This window comes from Megascapheus bottae, chromosome 1 (genome assembly GCF_031878675.1).
Source record: "Megascapheus bottae isolate mThoBot1 chromosome 1, mThoBot2.hap1, whole genome shotgun sequence".
Taxonomy (NCBI): domain Eukaryota; kingdom Metazoa; phylum Chordata; class Mammalia; order Rodentia; family Geomyidae; genus Megascapheus; species Megascapheus bottae.
The window spans coordinates 42758601-42779022 of record NC_143509.1 but is presented as its reverse complement, the minus strand read 5'-3'; the positions used below and the strand labels follow the sequence as shown (position 1 = coordinate 42779022).

The 20422-nt window shown below is 38.5% G+C and overlaps 1 protein-coding gene across 4 annotated transcripts in view; it reads right to left on the bottom strand.

Moving 5' to 3' along the window:
• The window catches only part of Klhl24 (kelch like family member 24), a 44775-nt gene that overhangs the window by 15922 nt on the left and 8431 nt on the right, over nt 1-20422 (bottom strand). For all 4 annotated transcript variants that reach the window (XM_090342840.1, XM_090342819.1, XM_090342849.1 and 1 more), the window contains exons 2-4: nt 18771-18830; nt 12743-13723; nt 1755-1939 (exon numbers count right to left, since the gene is read on the bottom strand). In XM_090342840.1, coding sequence (XP_090198966.1) covers nt 1755-1939; nt 12743-13662 — 1105 coding nt within the window. In that variant the 5' untranslated portion in view covers nt 13663-13723; nt 18771-18830. The remainder of the gene's footprint in view (nt 1-1754; nt 1940-12742; nt 13724-18770; nt 18831-20422) is intronic.

The following is a 20422-nucleotide window of genomic DNA, read 5'->3' as shown; positions in this document are numbered from 1 at the left end:
ATGTATCATTATCTGACTTATGAAATGGTATCTCCTCGGTATAATACCTTAATAATAACAAGTTATTTTAAAAAATGAAGTAATGACTATAAGGCTCCAAATAATAAAATAAGAGTTTATAAATGAATAAGCCTGTTAGTTTAGGAGCTGGTATCAGAAGATCATCAACAGGTGGTTCTATTCAAAAGATGCTCAACAAACCAAATAAAGTACAAAATGAGGTATGCCTTGGTATGTAATTCAATGGTTAGTATTATACTAATCTGCAAACTAGTAAACCAATTTCGTCAATTAACAGATTTCCAAGCATACCTAGATATGGTAGAATTTTATAGAAAATATGATTTATGATTAAATTAAGAATCTTACAGAAGATCTTATTTTATAAACTGGGGAATTTTTCAGAAAACATGGGCAAATTAGAGATGAATATTTCTTTTTTTTTTTTTGGTCAGTCGGGGGGCTTGAACTCTGGGCCTGCATATTGTCCCTGAACTCTTCAGAGCTCAAGGCTACTGCCCTACCTCTTGAGCTACAATACCACTTCGGGTTTTCAGTGGTTAATTGGAGTTAAGAGTCTCACAGACTTTAGTGCCCGGTCTGACTTTGAACTGAGATCCTCAGATCTCAGCTTCCTGAGTAGCTAGGATTATAGGCGTGGGCCCCTGTGCCCGGCTTCAAAATTTATCTAAGAGTTACTATAAAACATGCAGACTTGGAAATATTCATCTCTTGCCGGGTGTGGTGGTTCATGCTTGTAATCCTAGCTATTCAGGAGGCTGAGATCTGAGGATCAAGGCTCAAAGCCAGCCACATTACTAAAGACTATGAGAATCTTAACTCCAATTAATCACTAGAAAAGGGGAAGTGGGACTGAGAGTTTGGCTTAATGGTAGAGTGCCTGCCTTGCAAGCACGAAGACCCAGGTTCGACTGAGCTCTAGCCTTGAGAAAGCCTAAGGACAGTGCTTAGGCCTAGGACTGGCAAAAAAAAAAAAAAAAAAGGGCAGGAGTGGGGCTGTGGCTTAAGGGGTAGGGTGGTAGCCTTGAGCTGAAGAGCTCAGGGACAGTGCCCAGGCCCAGAGTTCAAGCCCATGGAACCCCACCCCCCCCAGCCAAAAAAAAAAGAGATAAATTCTAGGCTGGGAGTTTGGCCTACCGATAGAGTGCCTGCCTAGCATGGCCTACTGATAGAGTGCTTGCCTAGCATGCACAATGACCAGGGTTCAATTCCTCAGTACCATATACATAGAAAAAAAGCCAGAAGTGGTGCGGTGGCTCAATTGGTAGAGCTCTAGCCTTGAGAAAGTCCAAGGACAGTGCTCAGGCCCTGAGCACAAGCCCATGACTGGCAAAAAAAAAAAAGGATAAAATTTGAAAATCATGTCTATTAAAATGATATGATTAAAAATTTTTCAAACAGATCCCTTGTCAATCATTCTAAACCATGTTGTATCTATTTTGAAGGGCAAATACATTCTTAACATCTATCTGTTTTCAAGGGCAAACACATTCTCAACTTTACTTATATAAATTGTGTTGCCCAAAATGATCAAATATACCTTTTATTTATTCTTCTTTTCTCTCTTTCGGTGGTAGTGAGAATAGAGGCCAGGACCTTACACATGCTAAGAAAGTACTCTATCACTCGAGCTATGCACTCAGCCCTCATTTTCTTTTAAGACACTATTGTTTAAAACAACCAGGTTGCATCAAAATCAGAAATAGTAACTGGTATAATAATTCTTTCTTTACCTGAAACAAGAATGTCATTCCTTAGTGCACAAACAGCATACTCTGATTTGGTAAATTCTGGAAGCTTAGCCAAAGACTTCCATTCTCCTGTGACAGGATCATAGCACTCAGTATATGGGAGATTAAATCCTCCAACTCGTTCACAGCCACCAACAACAACTATCACCTCCGAATAGCCAGTGGACCTGAAATAATTATTGTGAGAATATACGAATAATAAATTACAATACACTCAAGACTGCTCAAAATCCTAAAAACAAACCACACAGTTAAATTCATTCTCTGAACATGTTTGTGCTCCAGTCAGAAAGTATAGGCTGGCAATTACGCTTTTTTTTTTTTTTTTGGCTAGTCCTGGGGCTTAAAGCAGGGCATGGGCACTATTCTTGGGCTTTCTCAAGGCTAGCACTCTACCACTTGAGCCACAATACCACTTCTGACATTTTCTATTATGTGGTGTTGAGGAACTGAACCCAGAGCTTCGTGCATTCTAAGGCAATCAATCTACCACTAGGCCACACTCAGGGACTGGCAATTACTTTTGAGAACATTTACAGGGGAGTTTTTTTTTTACAGGGAGTTTTTTGAGACACTGTCTCCATTATAGTCAGTCTGGCCTCAACTGTGAGTTGCCTCAGCTGGAATTATAGGCATGTACCTACATACACAATGAAGCTATGGATTTTGATTTTAAAGTTGTAAAAAAAAATGTCCAAATATACAGTCTAATGTAAGTGAAACCTTGGTACTATCAAGGATGCCCTTCAAATACAATTTTACAATGATTCCAATCTATCTATCTATCTATCTATCCATCTATCTAATCTGTTTGCCTGTTGATCTAAATATATTTGAATATAGTTAAATATGTACCTATCTAAAACCACATAAGTTTAAAGTATGATAATGTCTTTACCATCTCTACTCTTTTCTTTTTTTCTTTTTTGCTAGTTCTGAGATTGAGCTCAGGGCCTGAGCACTGTCCTTGGACTTTCTCAAGGCTAGAGCTCTACCACTTGAATCTCAGCACCACTTCTGGCTTTTTTCTATGTATGTGGCACTGAGGAATCGAATCTGGGTCTTCATGCATGCTAGGCAAGCACTCTACCACTAGGCCAAACTCCCGGCCTCCATTCTTTTCTTTCTTAGGCAGAGTCTTGTTAGATAGCCCAGGCTTAACCAGGATTCTGAATCTTTCTGCTATCGTTTCCTGAGTGTTGGGAGGTCTGTGCCTCCATGGTTGGCAAAGAATTAACATTGTCGTTTTTTCTTCAGTGTTGGGGATATAACCCAGGGCTTCAAACCTGTAGTAAAGGGCTTTATAACTTAGCTATATCCTCTGCAAACTGAGGCAGTCAAGGACAACTTTCTAAGAGGTGTTGAGACCAAACCCAGGCCCTGTGCATACTAAGCAAGAAGTCTGCCATTGGACACAGCTCCCAGTCTCCTTTCCTAACTATAGGAAAACACTGCTATTTTCATCAGATTGCCGGTTTTCAAAAAAGAATTCATGCAGTATAATCTAAGTACCCTTTAAAAGAATATATGAACTTTTTCACATGAAAAAAGTGGAGAGACTAAGAAGCCCAGCACCAGTAGCTTATGCCTGTAACTTTAGCTTCTTGGAAGGTTGAGATCTGAGGATTGTGATCAGAAGCCAAACTGAACAGGAAAATCCATCCAATTAACCATCAAAAAGCCAGCAGTGGAAGTGTGGCCCAAGTGGTAGAATACTAGCCTTGAACAAAAAAGCCCAGAACAGTGCCTCAGCTCCTGAGTTCAAGCCCTGGATGGTACTATCTTCTCAACCCCTGCAGAATTGTAAGAGACAAGAAAACCCAAATGTTTCTCCAAGGTATTTTGTTCATAAAGTCAAAGGACTTTCTTACTATTAAAAAAAATTTTTTTTTTGGGGGGGGGAGGGAATTTGGCCTAGTGGTAGAGTGGCAAACAGCCTAGCATGCACGAAGGCCGGGGTTTGATTCCTCGGTACCTCATACATAGAAAAAAATGCTGGAAGTGGTTCTGTGGCTCAAGTGGCAGAGCCCTGGCCTTGCAGAAAAAGTCCAACGACAGTACTCAGGCTCAGTCCAAACCCAGGACTGGAGGAAAAAAAAACATAAGAAAGTTAATAACATAACCTATTCATCAGCCTACTCTAAAGTAGCTAAAAGCCAAATAATTAAATAAAAGATGGATTGAAACAGTGGGATGAGACTTCAAGCTTTAAAGGGACAAAATGTATTAAAGGATATTTCCAAGTTCAATATATTAATTTATCTAAGGAAAACGATTAGATATCAGGAGAGAGGGCTAGTCTTAGATACAATAAGTGAACATGCAAATGAATCTAAGTATAAATACTAGGCACACAGGCAAGGATTTGCTATATCCATTCAACTTACTGTCTAAGGGAGAGATCATCGTAGCTAAGCAGATTTGAAAATTATTAGTTTTTGGACAAAAATAATTTTTGTTCCTCAGCTAAGGGGAGTTCAGTTCTAAAGATCCACAATTTCCCTTTGTTTGGATTCCAAGTCTGTCAAATAACTTTTGAATGCTTTTGTTTCCCATACAGTGCCTTGATTATAGTAAGAGAACATGCTGGCAGATTGCCACAAAATATTTAGTTGACAGTGACATTTCTTACTGCAAATAGAGTTATATAGACTAGGAGGTAAATGAGCTAATTATCGTCTCATAGTTCTTGTTAAATATGCCCCCAACAGTTTATTTTTAAAATATTGAGACACAAAGATGTTTGTCTTAATTCAAAAAAATCCAAAATAGCTTAAATGTGCATGAAAGTGGTGGTAATGACATGTAATCATGTACCAGGCTTCATGCTATACAAACCTGTTTATTGCATATTGATAGAAAGTGCTTATAATCATACAAGTGAAACAATAAATTCAAAGGAGGAAATAAAAGAGAACAAGGCTAGGGAACTCAGTAGTAGAACACCAACCTTAGCATGGACTGTGTTCTATGAAGTCCTGACAATATATGAAAAGAAAAAAGAAAAAAAAACTTGGGAGCAACAATACTTCTTCATGGCTGTTATCCCAGTTGTTCAAGAAGTTGAGATCAGGCAGATCAAAGTTCCAGGCCAGCATAGGCAAAGATATTCATGAGATTGCAATCTCAATAAAAATAGCTAGGCTTGGTAGCATACACTGTGCTATAGTGAGAATAATAAAATAGGAGAAGTGTAGTCCCGGTCAGCCTAGAAAAATCTAAGGTTCTATCTCAGAAATAGTCAAAGCAAACTGGACAGTGGTTGCTCATATCTATAATCCTACAAAGCTACTCAGGAGGCTAGAATCTGAGAATTGTTTGAATTCAGCTCTGGTAGACAAATCTGAAAGATTCTTCTAACAACTAAACAAAAAGCTAGAAGTGGAGGCAAGACTGAAACAGTAGAGCAGCAGCCGTGAGTAGAAAAAAACCCAGGGAGACCTTGTGGTCCTGGTTGAAGCTCCAGTATTGGTGTGCATGTGTGTGTGTGCACACACCCACCCACACACATACAAGACTGTTAAGTCTTGGAGATGTATTGGTAATATGGACAGTATACTTGGATAACCTTCTATCCAAATTTTATTCATTTTTAGGGGGGGATCCAAGACCAAGAATGCATAATTGAACTCAGCACCTGATGCTTTTGCTTACTGTGTAGCACTCTGGAAACTGAGCTACATTCATCCCCTAAGTATGGTTCAATTAATAAACTATTTTGTTCCTACTCTCCCCACTTGAAGAACAAAGAGGAAAAAAACACACTTTCAAGATACATTATACACATAAATGGCTATGTTAAAATGAACCCACTTGTACAAATACTATAAAACAATCACAATTTAATGGTCATTACTGGGTGTCTGCTCAATCTAGCCTGAAATAGGGTTTTTATTTTTTTATTTTACTTTTATTTTTTGTCAGTCCTGAGGCTTGAGCTTGCTCAAGGCTTGTGCTCTACTACTTGGGCTACAGCACCAGTTCTGGCTTTTTCTGTCTATGTGGTACCATAGAATTGAGCCCAGGGTTTCATGCATGCTAGGCAAGCACTATACCACTAGGCCATACTCCTGACCTCTGAGGTAGGGTTTTTAGATTCTCAATTTCTATTCTGTGATTCTGCTCCTATAGCTATAGGCAAATGTGCAAAGGTTGTTAGTTGAATGTGAGATTGTATCTTCCCAGAGATTCAGTCTGAATGACTGAACCTGAGAAATATAAATGCAAAGCTATGATTGGCCACAGTCAGCCAGACAAATGAGAGCAAATGATACAGACAAGCAGAAAAAGGTGAAGGAAAGATGTAGAGAGCAAGCACAGCTTGGTTTCAAGGCTTTTCAGCAGCCTGTTTTCTTTCAGGTCCTGTTGAATTCTTTGCCTTGAGGTTACAAACTACTGACTCCTATTATCCTTTTTTTTAAAAAAAGCAACTTTTTAATTAATTTTTGCCAATCCTGGGGCTTGAACCCAGGGCCTGGGCACTGTCCTTGGACACTTTTTGCTCAAGGCTAGCACTCTGCTACTTGAGCCATACCACCACCTCCAGCTTTTTCTGTTTATGGGGTACAAAGGAATCGAACCCATGGCTTTGTGCTTGCTAGGTGAGCATGCTACCACTAGGTCACACTCCCAGCCCTCCTATTATCCTTTGAACACATTTTTTCTTTTTTTATTGTTGGGATAATGTATAGAGGGGTTACAGTTACATTTGTCAGGTTGTAGGTGTATTACTTCTCACACATTGATACCCCTTCTCATGTTTTTGTCCCTATTTTCCTCCCCTACCCCTCCCAATCATCTTGTTTCCCCCTTCCCTTTCCTTTAAAAAAAAACAAATAAATGTATATACAATATACCAGGTAACAAAGTCAGATACAGTAACAATACGAGATTAACCAAAAGGCAAAAAAGAAGAGAAATAACACAGTACATTAAGAACAATCACACAAGATAAAGAAAGCTCTTGTTTCCATATCCTAGAGATCCTTTCATTTAGTCTCATCCTATATGACCTTATGTACCTAGGTTTCAAGTTATTGTAATCCTTTGCTATGAGAGTCCTAGATGTATGCTAATTATTACAAATGAGGGAAACTATTGCGCCTATGCTTTTATGCTTGAAGTGATAAGCTGGTTTGTGTTATTTGTAATCAGAATTTTGAATGGACTCAAAGGATTGCAGAAAAGGAAACCTACAATGGCTTCTGAATTCAGTGTAAAGATTCTCAATCTTCCATTTTAAGAAAGAAAACAATAATTGTAAGGTACCATTTGTCTTCTTCCAGAGCAACAAAAATTTATAAACTGAGTTGACAGAGAAATAGATACTTTCATATTCCGGGCTGAAGTATAAAACTGGAAAGCAACCTTAACAGAATTTACAAAACTAATATGTACATCTTATGACTGACCAATTCTACTTCTGATAATTTAGGCTATCAATGAGTACTGTATATACTCAGATACATGCTCACTGAGCATTATTTGTAATGGCAAAAAAAAAGATAACCTAGATACAATCTAAATATCCATCAACTAGAGATAGGTTAAGGCCGAGAAATCACTCTTCTTCAGGTGAAATGGTTATTTTGGAAGCCTAGCTGTTGACATGGCCCCCAGCAACCTAAATAATTATTAGACAAAACTTAAGCTCAGTTTAAGCTGGTTACTATACGATTCTCTATTGAGTTCAAAACTATGCCTGAGTCTAATATGTATATGCACATTAAAAATACCTTTAAGTAGGGCCGGGAGTTTGGCCTAGTGGTTAAAGTGCTTGGCTAGCATGCATGAAGACCCGGGTTCGATTCCTTGGTACCACATAGAAAAAAGCCGGTGCTGAGGCTCAAGTGGTAGAGCTCTAGCCTTGAGAAAATCCAAGGACAGTGCTCAGGCCCTGAACTCAAGCCCAGGACTGGCAAAAAAAAAAAAAAAAAAAAAAAAAAAAAAAAAAAAAAAAACACCAAAAAAAACCCAAACCTTTAAGTAGCTATACAAAGGAGTTGCCATCTAACAAACAAGTTTATGAATGCAATGCTTTTTCATCAATGTGAACCTTTTAAAATACAGAACCACCTTCCCCTCAAAATATAAAATCCTACCAGGCACTCATAGCTCATGTCTGTAATTCTAGCTACTCAGGACGTTGATATCTTAAGGTCAAAGTTCAAAGCCAGCCCAAGTTGGCTTTATGAGACTTTTTCGGTGGGTCATGGGGCTTGAGCGCTGTCCCTACGCTCTTCAGCTCAAGGCTACCACCCTACCCTTCAGCCAAGTCCCACTTCCCATTTTCTAGAGGTTATTTAGCGATAAAAGAGTCTCAGGTCCTTTTGTGCCCGGACTGGCTTGGAACTGTGATCCTCAGATCTCAGCCTCCTGAGTAGCTAGGGTTACAAATGTGGGCCACTGCGACTAGTTGTTGTGAGACTCTTATCTCCAATTAACAACCTCCAAAAAGAAAAGGCCAGAAATGGAGTCCTGGCTCAGTGGTAGAACATGAGTCCTGAGCACAAAAGCTCAACTCCTTGCCCCAACATTTTCCATGTTAAACTTTCAGTCTGGAAACAAATTTCTACTGTGTATTAGGGACTTAGGAATAAGGCAAAGGAAGAGAGCAAGAAAACAGGTAAGTAAGAATGCTAAGAGAATAGAATGAAAGTTTTTTTTTTTTTGTTTTTTTTTTTGCCAGTCCTGGGCTTGAGCTCAGGGCCTGAGCACTGTCCTTGGACTTTCTCAAGGCTAGAGCTCTACCACCTGAGCCTCAGCACCACTGCTGGCTTTTTTTTTTCTATGTATGTGGTACCGAGGAATCGAACCTGGGTCTTCATGAATGCTAGGCAAGCACTTTTTACCACTAGGCCAAACTCCCGGCCGAATGAAAGTATTTTAAAAGTCACAAAGTATACTACCATTTTTCCCAGAATTTATGATAGAATATTAATAAGATAAAAAAAGGCAGTATCAGTATGTGTACTAGTTAGGAGCATCAACTCTGGAGCAAGAATACACTTTGAATCCTCAGTCTGCTACTTATGATGTGATCTTGAACAAACTTTTTCTAAGCTTCAATTTGTGTATCTATAAAGTAGGTAAAACAAAAGTATTAACTCTCAGGTCTAATTTTGTGCATTAAATGAGTTAATACATGGAATAGTATGCAGAATATTTGTGGACACCTAAGTGTTTTCTACTATTGTGATTATTGTGTAGTACTGGAGACTGACCCAGGGTCCTGCATATTCTAAACAACCTCTCTATACCATGTGTTCACCTTTATACCTCTAAAGATGGGACAACTGGATATAGGGTGGATTCTAGTCACAAATATATAACTAATTTCAATGAAACTGAAGCTTGGAAATAATTTTTTTTGTTAGTACTGAAGTATAAAGTAACCTCATGCATGCTAAGTAAATATTCTATCACCTGAGTCATAGCCCTATCTCATTTTGCTATTTTTCAGAATCTTACATATTTTTTTCTTTTGGCTGATCCTCCTACCATAGCCTCTTGTGCAGCTGAGATTACAGAAATATACCCCCGTACCCAGGTTGTTCTTTGAGATAAGCTTTTGTTAACACTTTACCAGGCTGGACTTGAATTGTAATCCATTTATCTCTGTCTACCCAGTACCTAGGATTCGTGGAGTGAACTATATTTCTAGCCACAAGTTTCAATTTCTAGGAGGCATATAGTTAGAGGATACCAGAGGAAGCAGCAAGACTAACTCAGAATGTACAATATTTTTTAGACATTCTTTCCATCAAGTCCAAATCGTAAAAAAGAACCATTTTGGAATAAATGAAACTTGTTGGAAATAATCAGATGCAATGAGTGTTCATGAATTAGATATAAGTTTATTAAAAGACAGTTTGGAAGACTTTTTTTTTTTTTTGCCAGTCCTGGTGCTTGAACTCAGGGCCTCAACACTGTCCTTGGGTGTTCTCAAAGCTAGAGCTCTACCACTTGAGCCACAGCACCACTTCTAGCTTTTTCTATGTATGTGGTACCGAGGAATTGAACCCAGGTCTTCATGCATGCTAAGCAAGTACTTTACCACTAGGCCAAACTCCCAGCCTAGAAGATATTTTAATAAAGGATTAGGTATTAGGATATGAATTATTGATCTTAATGTAAAATCTTATTTTATCTATGCTATTTTTAAAAGACACATAATCAAGTAATATATATATATATATATGTAAAAACATGAATGGACAAATGAAAAAGTCTGGGCTGAAGACACAGGTTGGTAGTTAAGAGCATAGAGTCATTAAAAACATGAATCTAGATGAGACTGCCTTGAGCAAATCAAAGAGATGCAAATCAATCAGATAGCGCTCCAAAGATTAGAACTATCAAAATTGGAAAAGAGGATCTAGACAAATAGGATCGTGAGGAGAATGGTAATCCAGATGCCAATAGAAGAGAAAGTTACAAGATGGGTAAGTCAAATTCTGAAGAGAGATCAAGGTGGATCAGGACTGAAAAGAGACTAGCAAATAAAAACAGGTCAGTGATAACTTGCTTAAGAGGAATTTCAGTAGTGACTGGAGCAGAAGTCAGAGAAAGGAACTGTGGTTGAAGAAGTGAAGTCATCACAACCTGTTCAAAGAAGTTTGAAAGATGACAACCTGCACAAATAATACACGGAGTTCAGATAATGAAACGTCTAATGATTAAGGCTAATATGCAGTAACAGATATGTGTAAGGTAGAGTGTTACCAACAGAGGTGATGCTCTGAAAATGCAACTTAATAATATAAATATAATTTTTCTTACTTGTCTTCTAAATTAAAGCGATACTGCGATCTTAGATGTGTGTGTGTGTGTGTGTGTGTGCTTTTCTATGTGAAATGTATTCGTTCTCTTAAAATTGGGTGTTAAGGAGGGCATGGAGGATCATGATTAATATCTAGCCACTCAAGAGGCTGAGGTCTGAGGATCACATTGAAAGCCAGTTCAGACAGAAAGGACTATGAGATTCTATTTCTAAAGTAACCACTAAAAGCTAGACTGGAAGCATGGCTTAAGTGGCAGAGTTCCAGATGACAAGCTAAAGGCCCCGAGTTCAAACCTCAGTACTGTCAAAAAGGAGATATAAAATACTGAGGATCAAGATTCAAAGCCAGCCCGGGCACAAATTGACCTGAGACTCTTATCTCCAATTAATTTCTAGAAAATGGGAAGTGGGTCTTGGCTCAAGGGTAGGGTGGTAGCCTTGAGCTGAAGAGTTCACCGACAACGCCCAGGCCGAGTTCAAGCCCCATGACGAGAGAGAGGAGAGAGAGGAGAGAGAGGAGAGAGGAGAGAGGAGAAAGAGGAGAGAGGAGAGAGAGGGGAGAGAGAGGGGAGAGAGAGGGGAGAGAGAGGGGAGAGAGAGGGGAGAGAGAGGGGAGAGAGAGGGGAGAGAGAGGGGAGAGGGAGAGAGGGAGAGAGGGAGAGAGGGAGAGAGGGAGAGAGGGAGAGGGAGGGAGGGGGAGGGGGAGGGGGAGGGGGAGGGGGAGGGGGAGGGGGAGGGGGAGGGGGAGGGGGAGAGAGAGAGAGAGAGAGAGAGAGAGAGAGAGAGAGAGAGAGAGAGAGAGAGAGTCCTTAGATCTCAGCCTCCTGAGTAGCTAGGATTACAGGTGTGAGCCACTGGCGGCTGGCTCAATTACTTTATTTTTGGTGCTGGTCCTGGGGCGTTAAATAAGGGCTTAGGCACTGTCCCTGAGCATTCTGCTGAAGGCTAATGCTCTATCATTTGAGCCACAGCTCCACGTCCAGCCTTTTGGTGATTAATTGGAGATAAGAGTCTCACAGAGTTTCTTGCCTGGTCTGAGGTTTTGAACTATAATCCTCAGATCTCGGGATTTACAGTCATAAGCCACTGGCACTTGGTTTCAATTTCTTTTAACTAAAAGCATCTAATTTTGAAGAAAAAACATGTACTCTTGCCTTAACATAAAGGATCTGAGGACTGTGGTTTGAAGCCAGTCCAGGCTAGAAAAGTATGAGACTCTTATTTTCAATTAATCACAGAGAAAGCTGGAAAATGACACTGTGGCTCAAAATGGTAGAGTACTAGCCTTGAGCAAAGAGGAGATCAGGGATAGTGCCCAGGTCCAGAGTTCAAGCCCCAGGACCAGAAAAAAAAATGATATCTAATTTATTAAAAAATTCAAATCTTACAGTACTGAAGTTATTTTCTTAAAGTAGATCAGACTTATACTACACTATATGTAATAGTAAATAAAAATTAGGCATTTATGCTTTACCATTAAGATATCTCTTTGCCCTCTCCCATTTTCTTTACATTTTATTTGAGACAAGGTGTTGTTCCATGTTGCCAAGTCTAGCTTTCCACTTGTTATCTATCCACCTGCCTCAGCCTCCCAACTATCTGGAACTATAGACAAACCGCCATGACTAGCTAAGAACTTTTGAGATATACATACATACACACACACACACACACACACACACACACACACACACACACACACACACACACATATACATATCTTGAGGAATATTGTATTTAAGTTCCAATGGCAAATTCGATGACATACACTATTATGAGGAAATGAATTAAATTCCAGAACAATGACACCCCAAATCAAGAGCTAAAAATGTGGTTTTCTGAATTATGCTATAGTAAATTTATAGAAAAAAATGTGAGTGTTATGGGAAAATATTGGTTTCAAATTGAAATTATGCTGAACTGTACAAGTAAACATAAAAAGATGGTACATTTTTGTTAGGCGCTTTCTGCCACAATACAAAACCCCAACAGCACCGCTAGCTCTGTCAGAAAAACATTAAAATCATTCTCACAACAGAAATTTCTAGTTTACTTACAATAAAATTAAAAAAAACAGTATTTCTCCCCTTGTTACAGCCATGAAATTATCTTTTTTATAGTTTATGAATTAACATCTATAGGTGTGTTGTAACTATATGTTAATTATATGTGTTAAAGGTCTTCTCACCTGCGTGGCCTAGTCCTTGGGGACATCATTTCATTACCAAGTATGTGGTACCGCCTTGCTTCATGTAACAACTGGTAACACTCAGGAGAATTCTGGATCAATTGGTCCACCTCAACCGTTTGAACAAAGTAGTTGGGATGCAACAGAGGGAGTCTCACATGTGTCAGCAGCTCATGTAACAATGGCCTTCTCAGATCAACGGCACGGTAGACCCAACGCATAACAGCTTCAAAAACCATCTCTTCTTTACCAATCACAAGTTCATCGCTACAAATATAATCAATGAGTTCATCTTTGTCAAGCTCAAGAAATTCTTCATGTTGGGACACATCCTCAAACGTCTGTAACGCGAAGGTTTTGCATTTTGTGAAGAGTGTTTTGAGTGAATGGGTGTCAGCGAAGCGCTGGATTCCTAAGCAATTACAAGGATCAAGTTGTTCTTCTAAGAACTTGGCACAAGCATCTCGGAGCACACTAATCTGAAAGAGGCTTGACGTCTCAAAGAGATACTGGACATTCTCTGTAGTGATCTTCACCTTTCCAGTATAGACATACTGCAGAAAGCATTCCATAGCTTCAGCTAAAATGCCATTGATTTCAACCAACATTTCTCGGCTTTCCCTGTGGTCATTACAAAACATAGCTCTGAAGTAGCTACTACAGGCTGAGAGGACAGCTCTATGGCAAGGAAACTCCTTTCCTTCCACACAAATAATTACATCAGTGAATAAGCGGCTGTCTCGGAATTCATTAAATATCTGGAGTATGTTTTCAGCATGGGATGATCCTGAAGAGAAGTCAAAAAACTCATGACCTGTCAGAGATTTGGGGTCCATTTCAAAAACTTTACGCTTCGTTGCTGGGGAATCACGCACCCCAAGATCCTCTCTGTTTAGTCTGCGTCCCAATATTAGTACCATTGTTACATCAGTTGACTATATAGTTGTTGAGAAATGACTGGTAGAGATCTTCTTTAAATGGCTAAAAGGAAGATAAATGAAAACATTTCAATCTGTAAAAAAAACCTCAGAAGTCACATGACAATTATATTTCCCATGGGCATTTCAAGAAAAATTGATAAAAATCTTTCATTTTCACAATCAGAGCATTAGGAGTCATTTGAAATAGTTTTCTCAAAACTCTTAGCTAAAAGGACATTATGTACTTTTCAGATTACTAAAACTTTCCATCTCCCTCTTCACACAGCTGGGTTTTATTCTACTTAACTCAACTGACTGTTGAGATAAATCAGAATGGTGTAAGACACAAGTTCAGTATGGTCACAATCCTAACGAAGTTACTATCTTAATATAACATTGTTAGAGAGAAAGTTAGGTATATATCAATCAACAAACTTTAAGAACATATATGTTGTTTGGCCAGTGTCTCTTCTTTTTCTTTTTTGTTTCTTTTTTTGGTCAGTCCTGGGGCCTGAACTCAGGGTCTAGGCACTGTCTCTAAGCTTCTTTGCTCAAGGCTAGCACAATACCACTTGAGCTACTTCTACCCTTTTCTGTTTATGTGGTGTTGAGGAATTGAACCCTGGGCTTTATGCATGCTAGGCAAGCACTCTACCATTAAGCCACCTTCCCAGCTCTTTTTTTTTTTAAGCAATTTTCTTAAGGAAATCATCAAGTATATGTGAAAAGATTTATTTATGTAAGATGTTTAATGCTGCATTAACAGAAGGTAGTTAAAACCTAAAAGGCATCCATTAAAAAGTATGCAGAGCTGAGCATTAGTGGCTTATGTTTGTAATCCTATCTATTCAGGTGGCTGAAATCTAAGGATCATGGTTTAAAGCCAGCCCTTCCAATTAATCGCCAAAAAGGCAGAAGTGGAGTTGTAGCTTAAATGGCAGAATGCCAACCCAGCACAGCACCCAGGCTCTGCGTTCAAGCCCTGGTATCAACCCTCCTGCCAAAAGGTATACAGACTAATGACATAGAAAGTATTAGTCAGATAGCAAGTGGAAAAGAATATTTTAAGTACATTCTAACCAAAAAATTATACATTAATGTGTATGGGGATAAAAACCAGGAAAACACAACCAAAACTTAAGTGGTTGATTTATCTTCTGTTTGTTTTTATCCTATTTCCTAATATTTCCATTACTTGGTTTAAAAAAAAAAAAAGTTCAGGCCCTGCTTCCTTTCACTAAGTAAACCCATTCCCTCCCCTTCCATGGCTGTGACTAAGTAACCAGTGGACATAGGCACTTGGCTATGGAGATCATCTCTCTTTGGTACTAAGTTAAAGGGAGTTCTTGGGCCTGGAGTTTGGCTTAGTGGCAGAGTGCTTGCCTAGCATGCACAAAGACCTGGGTTCGATTCCTTGGTACCCCACATACATAGAAAAAAGCCGGAAGTGGTGGTGAGGCTCAAGTGGTAGAGCTCTAGCCTTGAGAAAGTCCAAGGACAGGGCTCAAGCCCTGAGCTCAAGCCCAGGACTGGCAAAAAAAAAAAAAAAAAAAAAAAAAAAAAAGAAGGTAGAAAAAGGACATCATGGATAATTCAAAATATGAGATGCATCCTACATAATAAGATTGAGCCTTGAGAGTTAACAATCTTAATTTTGTACTATAATTTCTCAACTCTGTCACATATTAAATAATTCTCCATTTAAAAAGATTTTAAGTGACACAAAGCAAAATATATAATAAAATCAAGAAACAACTCACTTTATTACAGATTCTCCTATCACTCTAATGCTTGGGATCTTCTAGTGTCAAGATTCACTAGATGTTTCCTACTTTAGCAATCCCTACTCAGTTTACTGATTTTTGTTGCTTCCATTAGCAGGAGCAGTGTACTATTGTTAAAGGACTCTTCTAGGCCTAGAGTTTAGAGAATAAGATAATGCTGCGGCAGTTCTTATTATACTTACAACAAAGCACAATACCACAACAATAACAATTTAAGGTAACAGAGCCAAGATAACTTATATGTAGCCTATGTCATAGACAACCCCATGTCCCATCTTCCATCCTTGCCAAATGCTCTGCCATTACAATCTTTTTTTGGTGCCAGGCCTGGGCACTGTTCCTAAGTTGTTTTTGCTCAAGGCTAGTAATAGTGCTCTACCACTGGAGCTATACCTCCACTTTTAGTCTTTTGGTTGACTGAAATAAGAGTTTCACGTAAAAGCTGGGAGCAGTGGCTCATGTCTGTAATCCAGCCTGGGCAAGAAAGTCTGTGAGACTCTTATCTCCAATTAACCAGTCAGAAAAGTGGAAGTGGCACTGTAGCTCAAGTAGCAGAGGAAGCCTTGAGCTGACAAGCTCAGGAATACCTCCCAGGCCCAGAGTTCAAGCCCCAAAACTGAAGAGGAAAAAAAAAATTTCATGCATTATCCTTCCTTGGGCTGGCTTTGAATCAAGATCCACAGATCTCAGCTTCCTGAATTGCTAGAATTACAGGTTAGAGCTGCTGGTACCTGGATTATATGATTAGTTTTAAATTTTACGATCACTAATTATATAGAGTACATATTTGTTTCATTGTAGGTCATCTAATTTCCTAGATTATGGCTGTCCATGCATGTGTGCCCATACATCCTCACATACATGAGTACATACAAATAAAAATTTAAAATTAATTTATATTTCACGAATTACTTTAAAACTCATGTTTCCATATGGAAGCAGTAGCACATATATTGAACATATCTTAAATTTGAAGCTATCTCAGTAACACTTCTATACAGAGAGATCTATTCCCCATAAGCAAGAAAACAGCATCTGAATGTTAATTTCTTGTTGTTTAAAATGTTAGTATAAGCTGGGCACTGTGGCTCACAGTAATCCTAGCTACTCAGATCTGAGGGTCATGGTTCAAAGCCAGCCCAGGCACTAAAAGTCCATGAGACTTAACTCCAATTAACCACTAGAAAACTAGATGTGGCACTGAGGCTCAAGGGGTAGGGCAGTAGCCTTGAGCTGAATTGCTCAAGAACAGCACCCAGGCCCAGTTCAAGTCCCAAAATGGACAAAAAAATCCGTATATAATATCATAAGTGATAAAAAAGAGAATACTATAATTATGGTAAACATAGACTGGTGACATGTAATATAATTCCAAATCAGGAATTTATTCCTTAGATCAGCTTCTCTTAATTCTTACTGTATTTCAGGTTCAAAGAATTCACAAGCTATTGTAGACTTTGGGTAATGATAGCAATGGTGTTAAATAATAAAAATCTTGGGCTGAGCCAGACACTGGTGGCTCATGCCTGTAATTCTAGCTACTCAGGAGGCTGAGATCTGAGGATCACAGTTCCAAGCCAGCATAGGCAGGGAAGTTAGTGAAGTGAGACTCTTATCGCTAATTAACCACCAGAAGACCGGGAGTGGTGCTGTGGCTCAAAGTGGTAGAGCGTTAACCTTGAGCTGAAGAGCCCCAGGCCCAGAGTTTGAGCCCCACAACTGACAAAAATAAGTAAATAAAAAATTCTGCCTCCATACACTGTCCTCATAATGTTAAAATGAAATACAAACAAAGTAGTATGTTAGAATAACTAAAAGTTTCCTTTAATTAAAATTAACCAGTAGGGAAACATACACAAAAGGATACTTTGCCTTTTATATCTAATGATAAAGTATTAGTAGGAGTTAATGGTTTTTTTTTCAGTTATTTTTGCCCCTTTCCTTAGTTTGTTAACAGACAAGAGAACATATTCTCCAATGATTTTACCCAATAGGAAACTGAAAAATTTGGATTAGAACATATAAAACCACATGGTATGATAGAAAATCCAAGAGCAACAAGAAACTTTCTAAGAACTCTCCATTAACTAGTCCCTACAACAGAGTCACAGAAGCATCTTAGAAATGTGATGTGAATTTGGAGTATGACTTTTGGACACCCAGATGTAGTAATTTATTGGACTTTGTCTTTCTGGCTTTTTTTTTTTTTGCCAGTCCCGGGGCCTGAGCATTGTCCTGGGGCTTTCACAAACCTAGCACTCTACCACTTGAGCCACTGCACCAATTCTGGCCTTTTCTATGTATGTGGCACTGAGGAATCAAACCCCAGTCTTTGTGCATGCTAGGCAAGCACTCTACTACTAGGCCAAACTCTTGGCCTAAAGCCTTTCTGTTTTATATAAATAAAATATTTTGATCAGCAACAGTTAAAAATGTAAGCAAAAGCTTACTCATATCTCGAAGTAACTTACAATGATAGAGCAAACAGGAAAGGCTACAGATTGAATTCTAGAATTTTTGCAAACTTAAAAGCATAACTATTACTCTTAGGTAAAACATTAAGCAAAGAAGTAATTCTCTGTACAAAACATTTAGGAATATGCTTATTCCAAAAACAAAAAAGAATTGAGAATGTGATCAGACTGTCATGTCACAACTAATTTTTTTTTTTTTTGCCAGTCCATGGGCTTGAACTCAGGGCATGGACACTCTCCCTAAGCTTCTTTTACTCAAGGCCAGCTCTCTATCAGTTGAGCCACAGCATCACTTCCAGTTTTTTCTGTGTATGTGGTACAGAGGAAAAGAACACAGGGCTTCATGCATCCTAGGCAAACCCTACAATTAAGGCACATTCTCCCAGCCCTAAGAACTGATTTATCTAGGAAAAGTAGCCTATGTGTTTTCTTTTTCTCTTTCATTTCTACAGTTACTTCATTTTTGGAGCTATTTCCTTACTTGAAGCGATGGTCCTACAAAAACTTCTTCTGGTTAATGATATTCTTGGGTTTATTTCCTACAACAGAATCAGAAGTGTTGTAGACTCACTTTCTCATTTTTAAATTACATATCTTTGGCTTAGGTTCCAGAATAATATGTGGAGATAATCTATTTTTATGTACTTAAGACTGGAGAACAATGCAGAAAAGGGATTGAGGCTCTCAGAAAGAAATAAAAAAATAGCGGGTAATTGTTTAGTAACAAATGATTGTGACACTTATTTGAAGGACACAAGGGTTCTTTGTTATTCTGACTGGTGACTAAGTGGTTAGAAAAGGAAAAATGGCTTAAATAACAATGCTTAGTTTATGAAAAATACAAATATACCTTGCCAGCATTTGCTTGGTCAAAACTTCATTCAAAATATTTGTGTTTTAATTTCCACACCTGAAATAGAAAACAGCAACATATAAATCAGATCCTCATCAGTTCATGTACAGTTGGCAGTATTAATTCCTCAAATTTTCTTAGTAAATTTCAATTTCTAACTGAAAGTTCATTTTTGCATATTAAATTTATTAAGGGTAACACTTTCTTGATGCAAAATATTAATTTTATGTTCTTCTACATATCAATCTTATGAATCAGTTTCTTCACTTGAAATCTGTCTGTAAGATTTAAGTGAAAGGGCCAGGAGTTTGGCCTAGTGGTAAAGTGCTTGCCTAACATGCACAGTGCTCTGGGTTCAATTCCTTGGTACCACATATACTGCAAAAAGCCAGAAGTGGTGCTGTGGTTCAAGTGGTAGAGCACTGGCCTTGAGGAAAGCCCAAGGACAGTGCTCAGGTCCTGAGGTCAAGCCTCCCCACCCAAAAAAAAAAGATTTAAGTGAAAGATGACAAAACATATTAATAACAACAAAATGTGGCACAGATCTGAAAAATAAATGAACTCTGATCATTCCACTTTGGCTATTTAATCATCTTTTTATTGGGGGGGGGGATCACTGTGGGGCTTGAACTCAAGGCCTAGGGCTCTGTCCTTGAGTTTTTTTTTTTTTTTTTGCCAGTCCTGGGCTTGAGCTCAGGGCCTGAGCACTGTCCTTGGACTTTCTCGAGGCTAGAGCTCTACCACTTGAGCCTCAGCACCACTTCCGGCTTTTTTCTATGTATGTGGTACTGAGGAATCGAACCCAGGTCTTCATGCATGTTAGGCAAGCACTTTAACCACTAGGCCAAACTCCCAGCCCCTCCTGAGTTGTTTTTTTTTTTTTTTTTAATAGTATTTTACCTCTTTGATCCACTTCTGTTTTTCTGGTGGTTAATTGAAGAATCTCATGGATGTTCCTGCCCATGCTAAAATTCTCAAATCTTAGCCTTCTGAGTAGCTAGGATACAGGAATGAGCTACCAGTGTCTGGTAGCTTGAAAATTGTGTTTCATGGGCCAGGAGTTTAGACTAGTGGTAGAGTGCGTGCCTAGCATGCACAAAGACCCGGGTTTGATTCCTCGGTACCACATACATAGAAAAAAAAAAGGCTCAAATGGTAGAGCTCTAGCCTTGAGAAAGTCCAAGGATAGTGCTCAGGACCTGAGCTCAAGCAAAAAAAAGAAAGAAAGAAAGAAAGAAAGAAAGAAAGAAAGAAAGAAAGAAAGAAAGAGAGAGAGAGAAAAGAAAAGAAAAGAAAGAAAAGAAAATTATGTTCCATTCAAATCTGTCGCCACTAAATAATTCTAATAATTCTATCTATAATAGTTCTATCAATTCTAATAATTCTATTAATCTCACCCAAAGTATAATGTGTAGTTACTATGAAGTACAGAGTAATGTTAAAACTCCAGAAAAACTCCCCGTTTTAAAATTCTAAGTTTATTATACATTTATATTTTCTTTTAATATATAAATGTGTATTTCTTCTGCTTTGTTGAACTTCATTGACTTAATTTCTATACAAATGAAACATTTCAGAATAATTCCTTCCTTCTTTTCTTTTTTTTCTTTAATTTGTAAGTAGAACTTGTAAATTCTTAGCAAGTTTAG